Below are 21,214 nucleotides of genomic sequence, written 5' to 3'. Positions count from 1 at the left end.
TATCATCCTCACGACACTGGAAAATAGGAAAATAGTCTTATTACAGAACACTATTTCAAAAAACGGAAGCATTTCTAAAATAGCGAGCCCTCCCATCACTGTCACATTATACTGCTTTATATTCTTCATAGCGCTTTTTTGGGTTTCTTTTTTCTTAGTTTCTACGCTACCCCAAGCCCCTCCCTGGGGCCCGAACCAGTGGCGGTCACGGAAAAGGGGCTCAAGGTTTTAGCCAATGTCACACATCTGGTCAGTGAAGCAGATGGTAAGCACCAGGAGAGCAGGAGTCGGGACTGTTTTCCGCTAAACAAGGCTGGCACGGTGCCTGCTCAATAAATACGTACAGAAGGAAAAAAAAAGGAAGGGAGGGAAGAAAGAGGGAGCGAGGGGTAAAAGGAGGAATGAATGGAAACGTTCCCAGGAGAGCCTAGAGAGCACCTCCCTCCTTGGGGAATGAACTCAGTTCAAAGTCTAAGCCAATACTTTCCTCACCCCCAACATCAGTGAGCATCAGGGAATGGGGAAGAAAAAAAAAAGCCTTTAAAAACGGTTAGAAGAAAGGGGGGAAACGGTAAGAGAAAAGAAGTAGAAAGAGACGAATCCATTGCTGCAAATAGATTTCGAAACGGAGCTAAGCGCGGCCGGTTGCCATGACGACCCCGAGGCCAGAACGGCCCCAGCCCATTGGCCGAGATGCCGGAGCCAATGAGAAGGCGCGGTGTTGGCGGGGTCATAAGATGGCTGCCGGGCGGCCGGCTCCTGACGGGTGAGTACCGCTGATCGCCGGGCCGCCTTTCCGCCGGCCGGGGCTCCGACGAGACGGGTCCGGGAGGGCCGGGTGCGGGGAGCGGGCGAGCCAGTATGGGCGGCCTCACAGCCTCACGGCCGAGCCAGCAAAGCCCCCGCCGGGGCCCACGGGAGCGTTGGTGGGGCTGGCCTCTGCTTGGCTCGGAAGGGGCGTCGCAGCGCCTTCCCGCGATTGTTGGTGGCAGAGGGGTTCTCCGTCCCACCCCAAAGTGAGAGGGTGGGGGAAGAGGCTTTCCTTCGGGGAAGCAGGCTCCTGTTTACAACTGCTGTATCCCGGGGGAAGAACTGCTGTTAGTGCCAGTGTCAGCACGCTAGACGTCCTGCCCCCGATTGTGCGGCGCTTGGTTCTGTGCCCGGGATGGGATTCTTCCCGTTTGGGGATCCGAGCGTGGCCCTGCCGCCGGAGAGCCTGCCGAGCTCGGGGTGGTGCCGCCCTGCAGGAAGAGGTGTACCTTTCTAGAGCCACCCTCTTGCAGTAAGTATTCTCACGGCGGCATCCGACTTAAAAACGAGCCGCCAAATGTTATTGGTGAACTGTCAGTCTTTTCCATGCAGGGTCTTGGGACGTGTTTTCCAGGTCTGGATTAAACAAATACCGCCTCGCATTGAAACATACGCATACGTCCAAAGTCCTGCTAAATAGTTTGGGTAATCGGATTGGGACCTTAAATTGGAAGTCAGGCCTCTGATTCAGTTGAACCTGAATGTTGATGCATACTTAAAAGTGTTGTTGTTAAGTAACTAATTCCAAGTCACAGAATCCGATTATCGTGCAAATGGTTTTAACATTGATGGTGGATGGTGGTTTATGAGTGTTACACAAAAGTCAAGATTAGATTCAGATCAGACAAAATTCAGATTTCTGTGGTTATGTCTAATTGAATATAAAATACGGGAAATAAGACAGCTTCATATAGTGACAGTGGAATTGAAATTCTGGAATATCAGAGACGGGAGACCTTTACCCATTAAACTGCTCAGATTAGGTTTTGGTGACAGGCAATTGCCTGATCTTCCAGAAAATTTGACATTATTACCCACACCTCTGACTGTGAGTTTTATGTATACAAGTTAGTATAGCATCTTAGATAACTTTCTGCACTTAAAGAGTGAGAAAAAATTGTTTCTTGATCAAATGATAACAGAATTACAGGCTAAGGTCATTCTTCATATCCACTCTCAAATCTTTGTCTCCAAGAATATATTACTGCTCAAACTCTGCCCTCTAAAAGCTTTTGAGTTGAAGCCATCCAGTTCTGTTTTTCTAAAACAAACAGGTCACAATGCATCAGGCAAGTCAGTTACTTCACCTTAAAAGAGATTTAGATAGTAATTCCTAGTGGAACGGTTGCTGTAGGGATTAACGGGAAAAGAGTTTCTGTCACATTGTTTATATGCATTGACTTGATTTGTTTTTCTTTCTAGTTGTTTCTTGTGTTGTAACTGGAGTCCCTTTTGCTTTCTCCAGAGCATCTTTCAGGTGTTTTGTCTGACACGCAGTCTTACTGAAAACTAGAAATCTTGGCTATGGTGGCTGGGTTGAAGAGAGAAACCTTATCTACTGGGGTATTGGGGTTTAATCAGTGTTGCCTCTGACTCTCGTATATCACGTCTCTTGAGAATGGCTGAGTAGTTTTCACATTGAAAGGGTAATTTGGAATGACTTGCTTTAAAATAAGGCACGGGGTGAGGGACGCTTCAACGAACTAGAGAGTCACTTTTCTGAGCAGCCAAAACAGGGGTAACAGGAGGCCGAATGTAGTACAATTGGAAGCGTGTGAATGACATATAGATGCTATGAGTTTAAAGACTGTTTTCAAACGTGAACCCAAAGCAAGTCGCGAAGCAGCCCCTCCATATTGGCTGATTTACACTTCGGCTGCTGCTCACGTGGACAGCTCAACCTTGCAGGCTCCTCAGTGACTTATCTGTGCTTGTCGGTGGTCGTCGAGTTGCCTTTGTCTGTCCCTCTATTTTTTTTTTTTTTTTAATGTTTTAAACAGTCACAGGAGAATGGCCCAGGCACATCCCTTTAAAGATGTTCAGGAATCGAGTTCAGAAACGTGCGTTATTTGAATTTTGTCTCATTTTATGGATTTGGATGTCGAATCTGGTATTTAAAGTTTATTTTGATTTTTCTTTTTTTCTCTGTGGACACACACAAGGAATTATCACACCAGCCAGTGTCCTCCTGAAGACAACCCTTAATGCCACATCAACAAGCGCTAAAAACAGATGATTGTGAGGAAGCCTAAAAGTGATCAAAAAATGCTGGAGAGCCGGCGGGGAAAGGCCACTCCAGGGCAACTGACAGTGCTCCCCAGCGTGAGGCATGTTTGGATGCCCAAGGCGTAGACCCACCCTGTAGGGACGCTGAAGTAGTGCTCTAGTGGGAAAACTGTGCCCGTCAGAGAGGCACCTGTCTTTCCTTAGCAGCCACAGCTGACGGCGTGGGCCAAGTCGTACTTGGCTGCTGACGGACAGAGGCTTGCTGTGTGTGTAGAGTGTCAGCTCCACGAAGTTACGTATTTTTGCCCGTTTTGTCCACTGCTGTCCCCGTGTGTTAAAGAGTGCCCGGCACACAGTGGCCATGCCCAAGACGTTGTGGACAGGGGAGAGAAACAGTGGCTTCAAACATAGAGCCCCAGTTGTGCTAAGAAAGCTAAATCTGAAATTTGTTACTGTCCTTAAGTTCTGAAATGGATAATGAGCCTAAAGGTATATTACAGGTCAGCGGCAAAGTCACGTTGGTGCTTTTTATCATTCCCCCCCTCCGTCTGCTCCTCAGAACGCTAGAAATATTTTTATTGATAGCATAACGTCCATTTTTCAATAGTGGCATATTTCACGTGATGTCTTTTGTGCTACCAAAGCATCTATTACCCATTCCAACTATTAAAACCCCCAGGTCAGGTTTAGGATGGATCCAGGCCTTACGGGGCTTGGAGCTTATGTAATTTTGGGTCTCCTCCTTAAGAAAAGGAATACAGATTCTAAGTAGAAAATTAGGTATAATGCTTTGGAACGAACGACCTGTGCAAAAGAGGAGCCTTGAAACTTGGGCTCCATTATCTTCCTGCTTCTGGTTTTATTGTTCCATTCAGGAAACCAGACACCAGTATTTTTTATAGAAATTTCTGTTAGATCGTGGAAATCCGGGAAGTAAATGACTGGTATCAATGCAGCGAATGCACCTCCACCTTAGAAACCTCAAAACTACCTACCTTGTGAATGTCGCCACCCACAATAGAAATTATAAAAATGTAATGTGTGGTCACAGGAATACTAATAGCAAGAAGAGCTTAGCATTGATCCAGCCCCTAGAACCTCCCAAACTGTGGTGAGCGTTTTCATAGCTTATCTCATTTAATTCTCAGAATAACCCTGTACCCAATATAATTATCCTCGTATCACAGAAGAAAAAAACTGCGGGTCAAAGGTGGTGAAAATGATTTGCTGGTGTGTGGTGGGGTGAGGATTACAATTGGAGCAGTTAGCTATCAGAGCCCTTCTTAAAAAGCCCAAAGAGTATTTTGGTGAGGCTATTTCAGAGGGCTAGCAACTGATGAGGCTGCACCCAAACTGCCAGAAATACCTTTTGACCTGGGAGGAGGTCCTTAAAGGTTATCAAGAATCCGTTATTCAGATTAATGCGAAATCCGTAATGCTTTTTTTTTTTTGTCTCAGAGACAATGGTGATGGTTTTCTCATTAGGTTGATCACAATAGGAGGCAGAAAACTCAGCAAAAAATATTTCGATCCTTGCATTTTATTTATTCTTTGAAGTTGATAGTAAATCATGAGCAGTACAACCAACTTCTCTTTTTTAAGGCATCTTTTGAACCAAGTGGCTTTGACTGAATATGTATGCTAGAATAGACTGTGCCAGGAGATGAGTAGTGAAAATGTACTCAATTATCGTAATTTTAGCAAATGCTTGTAACTCCAATTTTTAAAAATCACTTTTGATAAACTTAACAGCGGTTAATATTCTCTCTACCAATGGGCCATAGAGCTAATGATAAATATTATCCTGAACTTTCACCCTAGTTTCCTAAATACAGTATTTTTATTCAAAAAAGCTATATGTTTTTATTAAATGGTTAGGATTATACTCCATTTGGTATTATTTTAGCAAACAGTGTAAAAATAAAAACTAGGACATTCTTTTTACCACCATGCTTTCCTCAAACTACCTGCACAGCCTAAAATTTTTCCTTTGAAAATTGTTCTTCTACTCCTTAGACAATAAGTCCCCCGAAAGTTCCAATTTCAAATACTGGTGAAAATCCGACTTTAGTTTCTTTCTTTAATTGTGTTAGCTTGAAATACAATATTATAAATCTTAAATTGTGTGAGTGTATGTTTTTAGACCCTTAACATTCTTGAACGATGAATGCTTTTACTGAATTTATTTTTTTTTTAGACAAAATTATCCATATATTAGAGATCCAGGTCCTATTTTCTTTAAGTCATTCATCTGTAGGTGTGTCTTATAACAGATTTAAACAAGACCAAAAAAAATTTATCCAAGCAAAGATTTCAATTATTTTAATATGGAAGGTACATCCCATCCCATTTTAGATTCAAAGAAGGAAAGCATATGTGGACTGTTCCCAAACCATTGGGATAATTGCTAGACTCTTGGGGTTTTAAATTTCTTTCCATTTCTACTTTGTACGTCTACGTTCATCTTTTTCCCTTTAGAAGAAAAGATGTGGAGTGGGCTGCTACCTCCTGGCCTAAATGAAAGTGATATTGAGTTGAATTCTGAAGATGAAGCCCCATTAAAGAACTCTGGACTTAACTTACAGGAAGATAATGAAGATGGGGCCATTACAAAAACAGAGATCTCAGATTTCCCTACAGATGGACCAAAACCCGACGTGGAGGCAAATGTAAATGCCTATGAAGAGTGCCCCTCTGGAGTTCCCTTCAATATGTGGAATGTAGGTTCTCTGTGATGTGTTCTTATTGAAGCCAGTGCCTGTGTGTTTGTGCATGCTCCTGTGTGTGTTTCTGCCGTGGTCACAACGCCTGTGTTCTGGGGAGATGAGAGGTAGGGAAGATTGACTCAGAGTACTCTGTGGGTCTGCGGTCAACCCGTTGGCCACTCAGGTACTTGCTTTCATTTTTATTTTGTTTTTTATAAAAAGAGGAAGAAAAAAACTGGTAGGATTAGCTACTTTGCCTAACATAATACATGAGTTTCTATCCTAATTTGATCTCTTTGTCATCTGTATGAGTCATTGAATTTTACTCTCAGATAATCAGATTGACTTAGGTAGAAATAAATGAAGATAAAAACTCAGATTGTGAAGGAGTCTTAGAGAATAGAGTATCTCAAGAAGAACTGAACTCCTTTTGTTAAATTTGTATTTTTATAAATGCTAGAATATATTTTTAATCCGTAACATGTTTGTAATTTTTTGAATATGTGCCTTGCTTCAAAATGTATTTGTTTCTTGTTTTTCTTTTTTAACTTTTATATAGAAATTTCAAGAATTGCATAAAAAACATTCTGAACAGAAAAGCTCAGCATCAGGATTCAGAAGAAGGAAAAGAAAACGCTCCAGGAAAGGTGCTTTGTTTTAATTCAAGTTAGTTGTCAGTAGTGCTAATGTTAAGTTGTGACTAATTGAGCTCAACAGTTTTTAATAAACATAATTTTGAAATAACAAATGGATACTCAGGTATTGACACTTTGTGAATTCTTTTCAGGTAAATTGAAGAATGAAGAAGAGTCTCAAAGGTGGGTAGAATTTAAAATGTTCGCCTATTCTGGACAGTATTGTAAAACTTATAGCAATAGTTGAACTACTTACCTCTGAAACATAGGAACTAGTTTCTGTAGTTCGTAACTGTGGTGACCAATTAAAAACAGTAAAAATGAGTTCTTGTCTCTTCTTTCAGTGCCCAGACCTCAAGTGAAGCCCAGTGGAAGGAGCTTACTCAGTATTTTGGAATCAATGATAGGTTTGACCCCCCTGTTAAAAAGAAAAAAATTGACAAGGTAAGATATTTTTTTATGGCCTCTTACATTAGTCAGTAGAAAATGTTTGAAAATTGTAATGCTTGTAATTTGAAAATGTTTGTAATGAATTCAGTGAAAAAGTTAAAACACTTCCTGTGTGCCAAACAAGATGCTAGGTAAACATGTAAATATGTAGTTATAAATAATTAAAAAAAAAAAAAAAAGGCTGTTAAGAAGGAAGTAAACAGGATTGTTGTAAAGAAATTTAAAATGGATACCCCACTTTAGGTGGTCAGGGAGGGCCTTTCTTGGAAGATGCCATTCCATTGAGACCTGAAGGATAGGAAGGAACCATCCATACACAGAACGCTCGTGAAGAAGTAATAACCTGCGTAAAGGTCCTGGGGAAGAAAGAGTCATCATGGGACATGTGAGTAACTGTAAGAAGGTCAGCCTGGCTGGAATGGAGTCAGTGAGGAGGAGAGTGGCCCAGGATAGGATTGGAGAGGCAGGCAGCCAGGAACCAAAGCATGAAGCACCTTAAGGGCCCTGGTAAGGAATTGGGTTTTAGTTACAGTGCAGTTGAGAGTCATTCAAGGGTTTTAAGTTAAGAGAGTGATATGATCGAAGTTGTGTTTAAAAAGATTGCTCTTGTGTGGAGAATAGACTGTGGATCAGCAAAGGTAGGCAAGAAGAGAACAGGTAAGAGTCTCTTCTAGGCACAAGAGGACGGTGACTTGAACAAGAATGGTGCTACAGAAGATGGAGAAGAGTGGACAGATTTGAGGTCTACTGTAGAAGGAGAGTTGGCAGTATTTGTTTTTTGCCTCTGATGCTTGTGAAGTGATAGAGAGGATTTGGGGCGTGAGGAGGGAAAGAGAGCCATTCAAGTGTTACCTTCAGCAGTGGTATGAACAGTGATGCTAGTTACGAACGTGGGAAGGCTGGGGAGGGGAGAAGATTTAGGGTGGCCTCTGTCCAAAGTTCAGTTCAGGGCGTGGGTGGTATGAGCAGGCAGCAATAGAGAGACGGTTGGTAAAATGAGGCAAGAACTCAGGACAATCTGAGCTGGAGATACACAGTTGGACGTCCTCAGTGTATAGATGATGTGAATCCTTATTAGAGTCTTGAATGAGTGAGTAACTTACATATTCACATCCTGGACTCCCGGAGCATGAAAACTGAGCACTGAATGGTAGGGCTAGAGGCTCAGGGGCCTGCCTGGTTGAAGCCCAGGTATATTGTATCGTGCCTGTGTAGACAGATTCCTCCTTCGTGAATCATTTCTGTAGATCACTGTGTGTACACAGAGACCATTACAATTTACTGATTAATCAATATTTCTAGTGAAATAGACCTCAGACTGTAAACCCATCATTGGGGAGTATTGCATCATTGAGGGCACGTGCATTAAGGAACTGACAGCAGAACTTTGCATGTAAACCTTTTGATTCCAGCTTTGCTAAGAATTCTTGTCGTCAAGTTCTAGAGCACTGGGGACTTGAAACTAGGATCACTTTCTCCTACATCATTGCTGCTTCTGAGCAATCTCTTTTTCACAAATGTTCAAGCAGGTGCAGAAGTGCTTAGATGCTTACAAAGAAAGATCACATGAAAACCCAGGCTTTATGACCCCATTCTCAGTCCTCTGGCTTCACCGCAGAAGCTCTGGTCAGCACTTTAAAGTGTCGTTGTCCTGTTCTGGACCCCTGTGATTGTGGTGGGCTGGGAGGACTGGTTTTGTGAGAAGGATGCTGTCGACTGCATAAGCTTGTTTTACAGCACGAGGGAGGAGGGTCATGCTGTGGTGGTGGGCCGGGCTCTGGCCGACCTGCAGAGTCCCCACCGCTGGTTGTTCTTTCGAGGGAAGGAATGGTTCAGTATTGCTTCTCATAGGAAATTGTTTTGAAGTTTTACTCCTGAATTAGGTGGTCTTTGATCTTCAATTAATTATAGCACTTGTTATGTTTTTTCATAACTGTTGACTTTAGAGTGTCTAAACGAGTTTCATAGTTGAAGTTAGGGCTCTGAAGTTAAATTTTAAATTTAAATTTTTAACTGTTCTGAAGAGTAGAAAATTTGAGAGATTTTTTTTTTTTAAAGTCTCTCTGTATCAGATTGTTATTATTACCTTATATACGAAATTGTCCCTTCTTGATATGGGCCAGATACGGCTGTCATTCATTGTCAGAAATTTGAGGTTTGTGTGGAGGAGCCTTATGAATACTAGGATTCCTTGTGCAAAATCTTTTAAACGACTCAGTTTTATGAACTAGTCTTCTCTTTCACATTATACATTAGATGTGTTCTAGGAAAAGAAGTTTTAAGTCAAGCATCATTTTAAAAACAGTGATCTATTTTATGAGTTTGGGTTTTGTTAATGGTAGACATCCTCTATATGAGTGACATCTGACTAAGAAAGTTATGGCGTTTTCTAAACAAGGAAACTGGTGCTGGCCAGACTTGCATCTGGCCAGGATTTTGCCAGCACTCAATATTCTATAAATAAATGTAAGCATAAAAGGAAAAGATTTAGTGAGGCCAGATTTCGTATTCTCTTGGTAGTTTAGCATCATTGCATGCCAGCAGGTTTGCACTTTGGTTTGGGATCCTGTTTCACTGTTTTACATGCACCCCTTTTGCTCATGCTAAAGTCTACTGTGAATCCAACAGAAGAAATAGACACTGAAGAATGTCCACGCTGGAGGCACCAAGATAAAAGCTAAGAAGAAATGTAAGGCTAGAAATCTAGAGAGGCTCATGAAAATCTGTGATGCAGTTTGGAGAAAACTAGCATGAATTTCTAGTCCATTATTTTATTTCTCTGGAGCAGAGGCTGATCTTTTGCCATATGTGAGAGAGCCCTTTTATTCTGTATTCAGTCCATCCTCAAGAATGTAAAACAGAACAGACTTCTTAATCTTGTGTCTACTGTGCAATCCTTCTCCGCACCCGCCCCCCCAACCATTTTTGGCATGAAAATCCGTTAAATTTTAATAATTTTAAGAATAATTGCACAATGGCTGATTTTTTTTTTTTTTAGTTTATGAGAGGAAACAGTTCCTGTATAGTGTATCTTTTTTCAAATTTATTTATTTATTTATTTTTAGCAGAATGCTTTTCCCAATCAGAATCTTACATGGAACTCCAATACACAAATCATATAAAAAGCCAGCTGCCCTGAGGGAGTGGGAGGGAGGGAGGAAGAAGGGTAGTAGTGTGGAGGGGGCAGAAGTGGTAGCAGTGGAGGGGAGAGGTGTAGAGGCGCCACGCGCGACTGTTCCACTGGCATTAATTACAGAGCATTATCTTTTGATCCCCAGGTGATCCCTGTGGGGGTGTGTAGGTGGGGCCAGTATTCTCATAATGTAGATTGACTAAGGCCTAGCATGATTTTCTGTAAGAAAACAAACAGCAGGTAAGAAGTGAAATGAGACTTTAACCAAAGTCATTTGGTCTCACATCTAGATGTTTCCTAAGTAATAGCCCAACTTTGTTTTTATTTATCTGATTTAAATAATTTAAGTAGGTATGATTTATACATAAAGGTAATACCACTAATTCTTAGTTCTGCCTTAACCCCCCCCCCCCCCCCCACTTCTTTTTGGAGAGATCACCTATTTTTTTTCCCTTAGATATTTGGGTCTAATTAGAGTACAGCAAACTGTAGCAGACAATGCATTTATATTCAGCTTTAAAAATTGAATATATTATCTAAATAAATGAATATTTAACAGTAACATTTCTATAGAAATATATTGTGCAGTTTGACTGAAGGAGCCTTAATCACATGTTAAAGAGATTGTGCATATGCACATATGGAGGATTGGTCCTTAATGTTAAACCTAGTACCCAGAAGTTTCTTTGATGTTTGTCGTCCTGCCTTCTTGGCATCTGCAGCAAAACTGTTAGTTAGAGGTTACTTATTGCCTCGTTGGGGACCTGTTAGATACCGGCCTTCGATGATTTTCCATCTGTGGCCAAATTGGCACCCTAACTGGTCTGTACTGAGGTATAGATAGCTTCAGCTAAATTCTGATTCCCGCTGGAAGGCATCTTAGAAGCACACCTAGGCCCTGCTGAGTCATCAGTGCTTCTGTGCCTCCTCGCACCTTCTGTGGTGTGAGAGACATCATGGACGATTCCAGGAAAGGTACTCTCGGGTCCAACTTAAGACTGTAAAAGCCTTAATACTCAAATCTTACTTCATGAGACTACCGACTGACTCTACGTTGAATTCTTGGGTCTTATGCTTGGAGCTGAGCCCTTGATGATTTGTGATGAGGTCTGTAGCCATACAGAGCTAAGCCTTATGTTGGTTTTAATAATGGTACCCTGATTTAGATAAAATAATATGACCAACTTCTTTATCGAATGATGCTACATTCTAAAATTTTTGCTAGGTATTTTACATATATTTTCTTTGACCCTTACCATAAACTTGTGGCGACTCTGGTATCACTTTTTTTGTGAGGGTGAGGTGACTGTAACCTGTAGAGGTTTAGGAATCACCCAGAGTTTCTTGGCTCTAAGTAGAGGAGCTCAAATTTGAACTCTGGGTCTGACCTCACCAGCCATGTTCTTTGTAAACCATTATTAACTTACGGTCTTAACATAGTGGAAACATTTTACCTTAGGATGCTTTTCCACAAGTGAAGCATTTCGAGCGTATTTGGAATGTTAATGTCTTCTTATAGAAGCAGAAAGTTTGGGTGTGCATACAGAATCAGAGATTTTTCAGAGCCAAATGGCACTATTATATTTTATTTAAATAAACTGTCAAAAAGAAAAGAAAGAAAAAGGAAAAAAGAAAAGGGAAGAAAAAAATCCCAGTTCTGTCTAGTGAAATATGTTGAATAAAAAAAAAAAAAACTTAAAAGAGCTAAAAACAAAGTTGAACATGTAAGTGGAATTTTATTTCTAGGAGACAATTTGGGTTATCAAGCCAGTCGTCTCTTTTTCTTTAAGGAAACCAAGGCTTTGCCCTTCCTTTAGGGAAATCTCATTTGCCCGGAGCCGTGGCCACCTCTCCTGGCTTCTGTTCCAGTCTCTGTCTACTGTATTACATCAGTGCTGGGAATGGCTGGGGAAATGGGAGTGGGTTGATGGCGAAGCGATAGATTTGTAATTTCAGCTGACTTATTTTTAAGTGAAAATTATACTTACAAGCTCAGCGGTTGATGTAAGTTTCTAGAGGAGTGGAATATCCTTGTTTTCTGCCCTTGTGATGTTAACTGGAAATGGTGGTTCTGTAAAAACCAAAGGACTTAAGTTAGCAAGTTGATGCAGCGAAATGACTTGACAAGCGGATCATTGGTTTATTCAAGGTATTGGTGGTAAGAAGTAGAATGGGTTCCTTTTTATTCACGGATGTATGGTTACTCAGGTTCTGGAGGAAAAGAGTGCAGCAGCCAGGACTTACCTAATCTTAGGAAGCCTACGGAATTGGAGGGAAATACATAGAGCTAATAAGTGGAATAAGCCAGACAGGCCCAAGAATGGATGCTATTAGTGACCAGGTTGTTGAAATAAAAGGTTGAGATCACTGGCTCCCCCAGAATTTGTGGAACAGGGAAAACTGGAGTTTGCTGTTAGTATTTTCTTTTCTTACTTGTTTGAGGAGATACTTAATATTCTGTTCAGGAAGGAGTGCCCATTAGGCCATTGTGTTAGCATTTCTTAAATAAAATGCTTTACTTATACTGTAAAAATAGTTAACAAAAAGGTCCAGAGGCAGGTACTGTGCTAAGCTCTGGGAGTCCAAGATGGAGAAGGTATTCTCCACGCCCTAAAGGAACGAATATTCTAGTAATGGAAAGATTTATATATAAATAAGTACAATAAAATATGACTCTTTTTTAAACCATTGGGGTATTAATACCCCAATATTACTGTTGTGGAATTTTCTTGTCCAAGTGGTGGATAAATGTTCCTCCCTTGGGTGGGCGTCCTTTCAGTATTAATGCAACCGTGGATTATTGCACTGTGATCACTAACCCAGTAACATGTAAGAAGACCAGGCCGGGTGCTGGGACACACCACGCCAGTGACACACATGTCTGTCCTTAGTCAGCCTGGAACCCAGCTGGAGAGACAGACCCACAACTCACTGTAGTGTGTTGGACCCACAAGTGCTGAAGAGAGTGGCGAGAGCAGTGTGGAAGGCAGTTAGGTACTGGCCACGGGGCAGAGTGAAGCAGAATCGGTGGGTGTGTACTGGTGAGGGAACCTGCAAAGGTGGAGACGATAACATTCGCCATGAGCTGTACAAGGACGGTTAAGATTTTTCCAGTAGAAACACATCAGAGGCACAGGGGACATATAAGAATAGTAAATGTGACCAGAGATTGGGAAGTATAGCATTGCCTGAGATGGGGTTAAGAAAGCATTTGGGGACCCTATTGTGAAGGGATTTCAGTGCAATAAAGAGGAATAAAGAAGTGATCATGTTTTCAAGCTGACTAATGACATGGTATCTCTACTTTAGAAAAATAGAAGACTAGATTGGAGAGGGTTCTCATCTTCCAAACAGGAGATGACGAGGCCCTGAAGAAGCCCAGGAAGGTGGCATGAGATACCCTACAAAAAGAGTTAAAATAAGGGAAGGATTGGAGGCACTGAAGACTAGTGAGGATTCTAGTAGGGGTGACTCAGTGGGTGGTCACCTCTAAGGGGGAAGCAGGGAAGGAAGTGATGAACTTGGTTTTAGGCATAACAAAAAGTTGGAGACCCTACCTTTGCAAGGCTTCAATATGAAGGTAACTAGGAAGTAGCTGGAGGTGTAGATCTTGGTATAGCTGAGAGCTCAGATGGTTTGAGTTACATAGAGATACAGAGAGCAGCTTATAAGAAGTAATTGAAGCCCTGGGACTGAGTACGTTACTGAGAAGAGGGAAGAGTAAGAAGAAAAGGGGGCCAATCGCAGAACCTTGAGGACCGTTATAATTAGAGTTATAATTCAACAAGAGAAGATGAAGGGCCTCCAAGGAAATTGAAGGTCGGTATTTGGGGAGATATTTTAAGAATAAGGGTATAGTTGACACAGTAGATGATCAAATAGGAGGAGGACAAAATGCCATTTGTGACTGTAGAGGGAGCAAGTTTCAGGGAAGGATGTGGACCAGACGAATGGAGGATGGAATTTGTGGGGGGGGGGGGTGACATGAGGCAACCGATACATTGTTTTACAAGAGAGAAATGAAGTACCAGCCTAAGAAGAAATCAGTTTAAGGAAAGCAAGCTGTGTCATGCCGTCCACCCCCAGGTCCAGAATGGGGTGGACAGGTGTGTTTGTAGGGTGAGAAAGATGAACAAAAGAGAGAGGAGAACATGTAAACACAGGCTTCTGCATGACAGGTAAGCAGGTAGGACTGTGATGAGCGCAGGTGGTGGGGTTAGTTTTGGAAAGAGATGATTCTTTCTCGGAGGCCATAGGGGCAGAGGGACAGTGCGGGTGAAGATTCACCTTGTGAGGTTGGATGAGGGGAAGGTTGTAGAAAGGACACAGAACATCCAGTACCTTTGGTTCTTCTCTTCCCCTTCTCTCCTTGCCTCAGCCTCCCATGAAGCAGAGGGTGGGGTTGTAATCTGAGAAGGAAGGAGGTAGGGTTGAGGGGATTTAAAAAAATAAAAAAAGTAACAATTTCTTAGAGGAATGTGGGAATTCTCAAGGGCAGAATTCAGCGGCCACTCAGCTAAGTTTGAAAAACAACTTTTAGTGGAAGCCAGTGAATTGAGTTACTGGGTTTTCTCTGCCACTGCTGAGACACCTAGGTGTTAAAGTGGTAGAAACAAGTGCTTGGGAATGGCCAAAACAAAGTAAGATGTTGGAGGAAATGAAAAATATTGCTTAGGTCGGTGGTTCTCAAACTTGGGCCTAGTTAGCATCAGTGGACTTCTGGGTCCCGATCCCAGTTTCTGATTCAGAGCATTTGTATTTCTAACAGGTTCCTGGGTAATACTGATGCTGTTGGTCCAGACTTAGACTTTGACAACCGCTGGCTTAGAGTTTGAAAAGGTTAATCATGGGTTGTAGGTCAGAGAGGGAGGATAGGAGAATCCAGAAAGGGGCTGGAGGACGGCGGGAATAAATACAGTGGTGCCAGGATTAGGGTTACAAACGAAGACAAGGCAGGTTCACTGGCTGCAAAGACTTGGGATAAGTGGAAGGACAGAATCTTGAGTTCAGAGAGAATTCCAGATTGTAAAGCTTTGGAACTGGAGCTTTCAGGTGATGTGTAGTACGTGGCCCAGAGCAAACCTATTCAGAGTATTGGTCTTCCAGGAGATACAGAGCTTGTGTCTGAATATAACTCCGTGTACTGCTTTCTTTTTTGAGAAAGTCCTGCTGTCCTCCTCCCTTACCCCTTTCCCCTAAAAAAAAAAAAAAAAAAAAAAAAAAAAGTCAGAACTGTATAGGCATGTAGTTGATTTGCATCCTGGCACAAGCTCAGTTCATGGACTGGCACCATTCACAGACCTGAACTGGTGCACAGACCACACTTGAAGTGTCCCCGGCCTAGAGTATGGACTCTGGGGTGGGACATTAGTTAGAGGTCCCTGAGGATGAAGGACGTTGGAAAAATGAGTCCAGCATGTTTTTTGGACTATGAGGAGAAGGACTATGGGAGACTGTTTCTGCAGAAATACAAAAAAGAGTAGCTGGTGACCGATCAGTGATCGTAGGACCCTCATGGGAAAAGGACAGGAGAGCCACCTGGCCTGGGTTCAGGGACTAGGGCTATTGAATGATGGTCTCGGGCTGCAGTTGGGAGCAAGGAAGAGAAAAGGCTGTCATCCTCTCAGGTCCTTCCTTAGGTGGGATGAGGGATTGTGTGGAAGAACGATCCTCACTCAGCAGGGACCCTGGTGATAACCTCCCGGGTCTGTGTTCTGTAATCTTTTTACGCAGATTATGTGTGGGCATTTTTAAGTCTTGTTTCAGCAGAGGCTGCACAGGAACGAAATTTCTCCTCGTTGATGGGTATAATCAAGCAGTTGGCTGACGGGAGGAGGCATTCCTGGGTCCCCTTTATGAGATGAGGGAGAAGTCGGGAACTGAAAATGTGGAAGACACATGCGCTAAGCCATTGTTAGGGCAAAACGTTCTTGTGAGAAACGTCTTAGACCATTTAAAAATTTTTTAATTTTCCGTAGTAACTATTTCCACGAGCTAAAACTCAATTATGTAAGTCTAAGCGTCTTTCCATAAATGTGTGATGAATCCTACCTTGTCTGTTTGGTAATCCCATGAAAATTTTAATTATCGTTTCCTAAAGCATCTTCAGCTGGTAAATAAATACGTTTCCATAGGAAAGTAAAATCATTCTGGTATGTAACTTTCCTCCTGTATTTAATATCCAGCTTAATCCCTCTAGTCAGAGACTAGACGGGCTGTTGAAGGAGGGCCTTAGGCTACAGGAGGGGGCAGTAGAGAAAAGAGGCAGAGGAAAGGGGTGGTTGAGAACACAGGCTCTGGGCACACCCAGGTTCAAGTGATAGCCTTACTACTTACAGACTCTGTGACCTTGGCCTACTTAGTCTGAGGCCTCTCTGTTTCCTCGTGTTCAAAACAGGATAGCAGTGTTGTTTTGTGGAGTTGTTATGAGGGTAAATGAGCTTTCTTATAGTACTAAGCCAGTAATAATAATAAGCATGCCATCGATTTAACCATTATTATCATTAACATTGTATGGTTAGTAAGGGAAAGAGTAGTCCTTGAAGTCACAGAAGTCTGGATTGGCATCTCCTCTTTCTTAGTTCAAGAAGTTATCGGACCTCGAAAAAGCCCTATGATCTCTCTGCGTGGCCTTCTCCTCAGTAAATGGGAATGGTACAGACTGCCACAGGGCTCATTGTGAAAATTAAATGACCTAAGTATGCAACGTGTTCGGCGTAATCCTGTGACATAGTCTTTGCTGGCAAATGTTTGCCTTTCATTCCTGCCTTTAAGTTTTAGGTTTCTTTACTTTCTAGTCCGGCCTTGAAAAGAGCATCGACCAGGCTGTGGAAGAGTGGGACATCGAGAAGGCAGAGGAACTCAGCAACCAGCTGGCCACGCGAGAGGTGAGTCAAACTGGTATTTGCAGATTTTCTAAAATAAATGTGCATTCTTTTTGTGATCATGAGTAAGTTCAGTATTCAAATATTTGATCTTAGATTTTCTTTTCCGCCCATTTTCTTCCCTCTTATTCTGCCACTTATGCTGAAATGCTGGCTTTTACTTTTGTCTTTAATGTTTTTAAGTCATTCTGGTTTGAAACTTGTGGTGGAAATAATCCATGATTGATATTCAACCCTAGATTTCACCTAGGTTTCAGAGAGCTTTTTGCCAGTTATGATGAAAAGACTGGCTTTCTTTTTCCATTTGCATCTTTAATTCAGTTTAACTCTCCCTGAGGGCAGCTGTGTGCCACATCTCTCAACGTTCTCCTGGCCCTCGCTCCCCCACACGCTTTCTTACTGCATTTCTGAATTTCTCCCTCAGCCCTAAATAATTTTCAGCTTTTTAAAACTTATAGTCTATAGTATAAAACTAGTAGATATATCGCATATTCTTTTTCCAAGTACACAAGGCTTCCAGAAGATTCCGGCCTGCACCTTTTGGGGGGAATATTTCTCCAATTGGGAATTGCTGTCAGGTGTCACTAAGCAAGAGCTAAGAGCTCATACTGGCGTATGTTTTATTGTTGTTAGTGTTGTTTTGTGGTTCTTTTTTGTCCTCTTTGGGAAAAAAGATCGACCATAGCTTTCCCATTTTGGGTAAGCTGCCTACTTACTTCTTTTTGTTTTTCTTTGCTTTTGCCTTTTTTTTTTTTTTTTTTTTTTTTTTTAATTTTAGGGTTTATTTATTTTGAGAGAGCGAGCGCATGAGCAGGGGAGGGGAAGAGGGAGAGAGAGACTCTCAAGTAGGTTCGACGCTCAGCACAGAACCCGACTCAGGGCTCGATCAGACAAACCATGAGATCACGACCTGAGCTGAAATCAAGAATTGGATACTTAGGGGCGCCTGGGTGGCGCAGTCGGTTAAGCGTCCGACTTCAGCCGGGTCACGATCTCGCAGTCCGTGAGTTCGAGCCCCGCGTCGGGCTCTGGGCTGATGGCTCAGAGCCTGGAGCCTGTTTCCGATTCTGTGTCTCCTTCTCTCTCTGCCCCTCCCCCGTTCATGCTCTGTCTCTCTCTGTCCCAAAAATAAATAAACGTTGAAAGAATTGGATACTTAGCTGACTGAGTTGCCCAGGCGTCCCAACTTCACCTTATTCTTAAACTCTACTCCCTGGTGTTTAATTACATAGGCAGCATCATAGGTCATCTGTGTAAACTGTTGGCCACATGTGCTATTCTTTCTTACTTGCCTGCAGGTGAACATTTGTTCTACACTGAGATTAACGATGGAATTACTATTTCGGTAAATTCTTCTGTGGAAACACCATCTCACCCTTCTGTCTTCCAGTGTCAGACAATCTGTTGATGGCTGTTTGCTGGTTTGTTTTCTGTTCTTGGCTACAGGCCATAAGTATCTGGGGTTTTTATGTAGGGAAATGAACAAGTTCAGAAGTGAGGCTCAGGGATTCAGAAGTTACCTTTTTTTCTCATAGGCCTTTAAAATCAGTTGTCACGTTAAATAGTTCTGTTTATAATGTGTCTGTGTATTTATTAACGGCTAATCTAAAGGAAATTATGAAGTTCTGAGCTTGAGTTTGGGACATAGGTAAGAAGCAGCATAAATGGCAGTTATGCAGCCTTTCAAAAAGTGACATTTTGGGGCATCTGGGTGGCTCAGTCGATTGAATGGCCAGCTTTGGCCCAGGTCCTGATCTCAAAAATAAACAAACATTAAAAAAAGAAAGGAAGGAAGGAAGGAAAGAAGAAAGGAAGAAAGAAAGAAAGAAAGAAAAACTTTAGGGAAAAAAAAGCGACATTTAAAAAAAATCAGTTTCCTTTTTTTCTGTTAAAATTCATTCTTCCCTTCCCAGCTTATGTTTCTTGTGCTGTAAGTTTGACATTTGCTCTCTTTCATCTTTAGAGTAGCCGTGTTTTGATTTTATTGATTATAGCCTTCATTGGATAGAATAGCATTTTATCACTCTGTTTTCAAATAGAAAGATTCAGGGATAACCTTTTAACGAAATGAATTTGATAGTGTGTTGAATGGTCCTGCAACCTCAGTTGGACTTAAGTGTTAGCTGGCAGTTAGTAGAGTGGCTTCTTCAATTTGATAGGTACTTGGCACTTATCTCTACAATCAGCTGTGTGTCAAAAGACCCATCTTTAAAATTCTGTTCAGCAGGAGAGCACTTAGTGTTTGTTGGTTCTGTTTTGGCACTTGGCACTTAGTTTTCCATAGAGCTGTTGTCAGAAGTAGTAGGTAAGCGTCTTGGGTAGCCTGCAAATATACACAATGTAGCAAATTATATCAGTAGTTTATATCATCTCCAAATTTGGGGGAGTCCACCATGAAATGTCAGAGGAGGGTGGGGAGGGACATGCATATGGGGCTGGAAGAGAGTAAAGTAGTATGGCTGTAAGGGTAGGGAGGGGTGGACACAGTAGGAGGTAGGGACACATGATGGAGGTAGGGAGGAGTGGCTGAAGACATAAGTGGCAGAGACTTTCAGAGACTGCAGGTGTTTAGGGCGGCAACACCAATCACTGGTCTTGGTCACCTGTAAATAGGTAGGTATGGAAGCTTTTGGCAGCTTTTTCTGAATCTCTCATTTGGGTCAGAAGCAAGGCTCCCTAGAGAACCGGTACTTAACATATACCACTAAAGTGCATTTTGTGACACGTGCTTGAGCACGTGTCTCTTGAAGCCCTTTAAAAATTGTGGGTGTTTGTTCCTGTTTGCTCTCCAGCGAATGCTATACCATCAGCGTGTGGCTGATCGCCGAGATGACTGTATAGTTCCAGTAAAGCCAAGGATAGAAGCCTAATAAAAACAAGCAGGGCCTTAGGGTGTGGCTTCCTGATTGTTTTCAGAAACGCTGTAGACTTCTTTATCTTTACGTCTGTCCCAAAGATCATGGGACGGACTGGTGTACCCTGGTTGGTGCTTGTCCATTCTTCCTTTCGGAAGACCCAGGAGTTGTTTATTTTGTGATCTCTACCAAATAACAAGTTGGCTGTGACTCATCCAGTGGCCCCAGGTCAGTAGGTTTTCTCAGGTCCTTGCTTATTAACAGAAGAAAGAAGAATGCAAGGCCTCGTCTACAGCATTAAAATGTGGGCTCCACGTGACCCATCCGTGGCTGGCTGTTTTTCTGGTTTTTGGCTTTTTCAGTTCATTAGCACCCCCACCTGAGGCAAGGGTGATTCGGAGAGAAGCATTCACTTTACTGCAGGCTCTATGTTTTTCATAGGTAAAGTTAGTAATGCTAAAATTTTAAGAGTTGAATACATTTGATTTTTTTTAAAAAAAAGTTTTATTTTGAAATAATTTTAGACTTTCAGAAAGTTGCGAAGTTTATGAAAAGATTTTCTATTTACCTTCACCCAGATACCCAAGATGTTAACGTTTAACATTTGCTTTGCCATTCATTCTAATTTATATACCTCATTTAGATTTGCCAAATGTCTCACAGATTTCCTTTATAGCTAAAAGAACAGTTTCTTTTTCCTGGTCTAGGACATTGCATTTTGTTGTCATGTCTCTTTATTCTTCTTTAATCTGGAAAGTTCCTCAGTCTGTATTTCTTAGGACATTAGCATTTTTGAAGAGTAGAGGCCAGTTATTTTCTAGGATGTCCTTCAATTTTGGTTTGTCTGATGTTTCCTCATGCATTTTTGGCAGGGGTGTTGCAGAAATGATTCTGTGTTCTTCTCAATGCAAGATATCAGGAGGCACATGATATCTGTCTGTCCCAATTTTTGATGTCACTTTGAGTTTTTGGTTAAGGTGGTGTCACCAGGTTTCTCCACATTATTGTAACGTGACTGTTGTCCCTTATGTAATTAATACATATCTCATGGAGAGATGGGAGAGAATTTGAGACTATGTAAATATTCTATTTCTCATTATACTTTACCCAGTAGGTTTAGCATCTACTGCTAATTCTTTTCATCTTTGGGACGGTTATTATTATGGTGGTTGCCAAACCAGATCTTTAAAACATTATGTGATTGAACTTTTCATCTTTACCTGGCAAACTAAACCCAAAATTTGTCTTGAATGAGATAGTGGATTATGTAATCTTCTATGTATATGTTGAATCTCGCAGAAAAACCTGGACAGTCGAGAATTGGATATAGTTTTTTTAAATGACGCACTTGGGAGGGATGCCTTCCCCGCTAGCAGTGATCGCTTGTGAGCTTCCCTTTCTCTGCCGTTTGAAGGCGCATGTCAGAAAGCACGGAAGATGTGCCTTCCCAGCTGCAGAGACGTGTGTTTTCTTTGAGGATATTAGGTTTCTTTTTTTTGTGCTTTGTGTTGTTATG

At 41.9% G+C, this 21,214-nt stretch overlaps 1 protein-coding gene across 3 annotated transcripts in view; it reads left to right on the top strand.

Annotated features, from left to right (window-relative positions):
- Positions 1-693: 693 nt before the first annotated feature.
- Positions 694-21,214, top strand: part of FAM204A (family with sequence similarity 204 member A) — a 31,200-nt gene continuing 10,679 nt past the window's right edge. Inside the window, exons 1-6 of one of the 3 annotated variants that reach the window (XM_047825691.1) lie at positions 694-766; positions 5,515-5,756; positions 6,301-6,388; positions 6,529-6,559; positions 6,721-6,820; positions 16,757-16,846. In XM_047825691.1, the coding sequence (XP_047681647.1) occupies positions 694-766; positions 5,515-5,756; positions 6,301-6,388; positions 6,529-6,559; positions 6,721-6,820; positions 16,757-16,846 (624 nt within the window). Of the gene's footprint in view, positions 767-1,264; positions 1,283-5,514; positions 5,757-6,300; positions 6,389-6,528; positions 6,560-6,720; positions 6,821-16,756; positions 16,847-21,214 lie in introns of those variants that run through there. The other 2 variants (XM_047825693.1, XM_047825692.1) reach the window with 2 other exon arrangements.

This window comes from Prionailurus viverrinus, chromosome D2 (assembly GCF_022837055.1).
Source record: "Prionailurus viverrinus isolate Anna chromosome D2, UM_Priviv_1.0, whole genome shotgun sequence".
In the NCBI taxonomy this organism is placed as follows: Eukaryota; Metazoa; Chordata; class Mammalia; order Carnivora; family Felidae; genus Prionailurus; species Prionailurus viverrinus.
The sequence above is the reverse complement of the archived record's forward strand: the minus strand, read 5'-3'. Positions and strand labels throughout refer to the sequence as shown.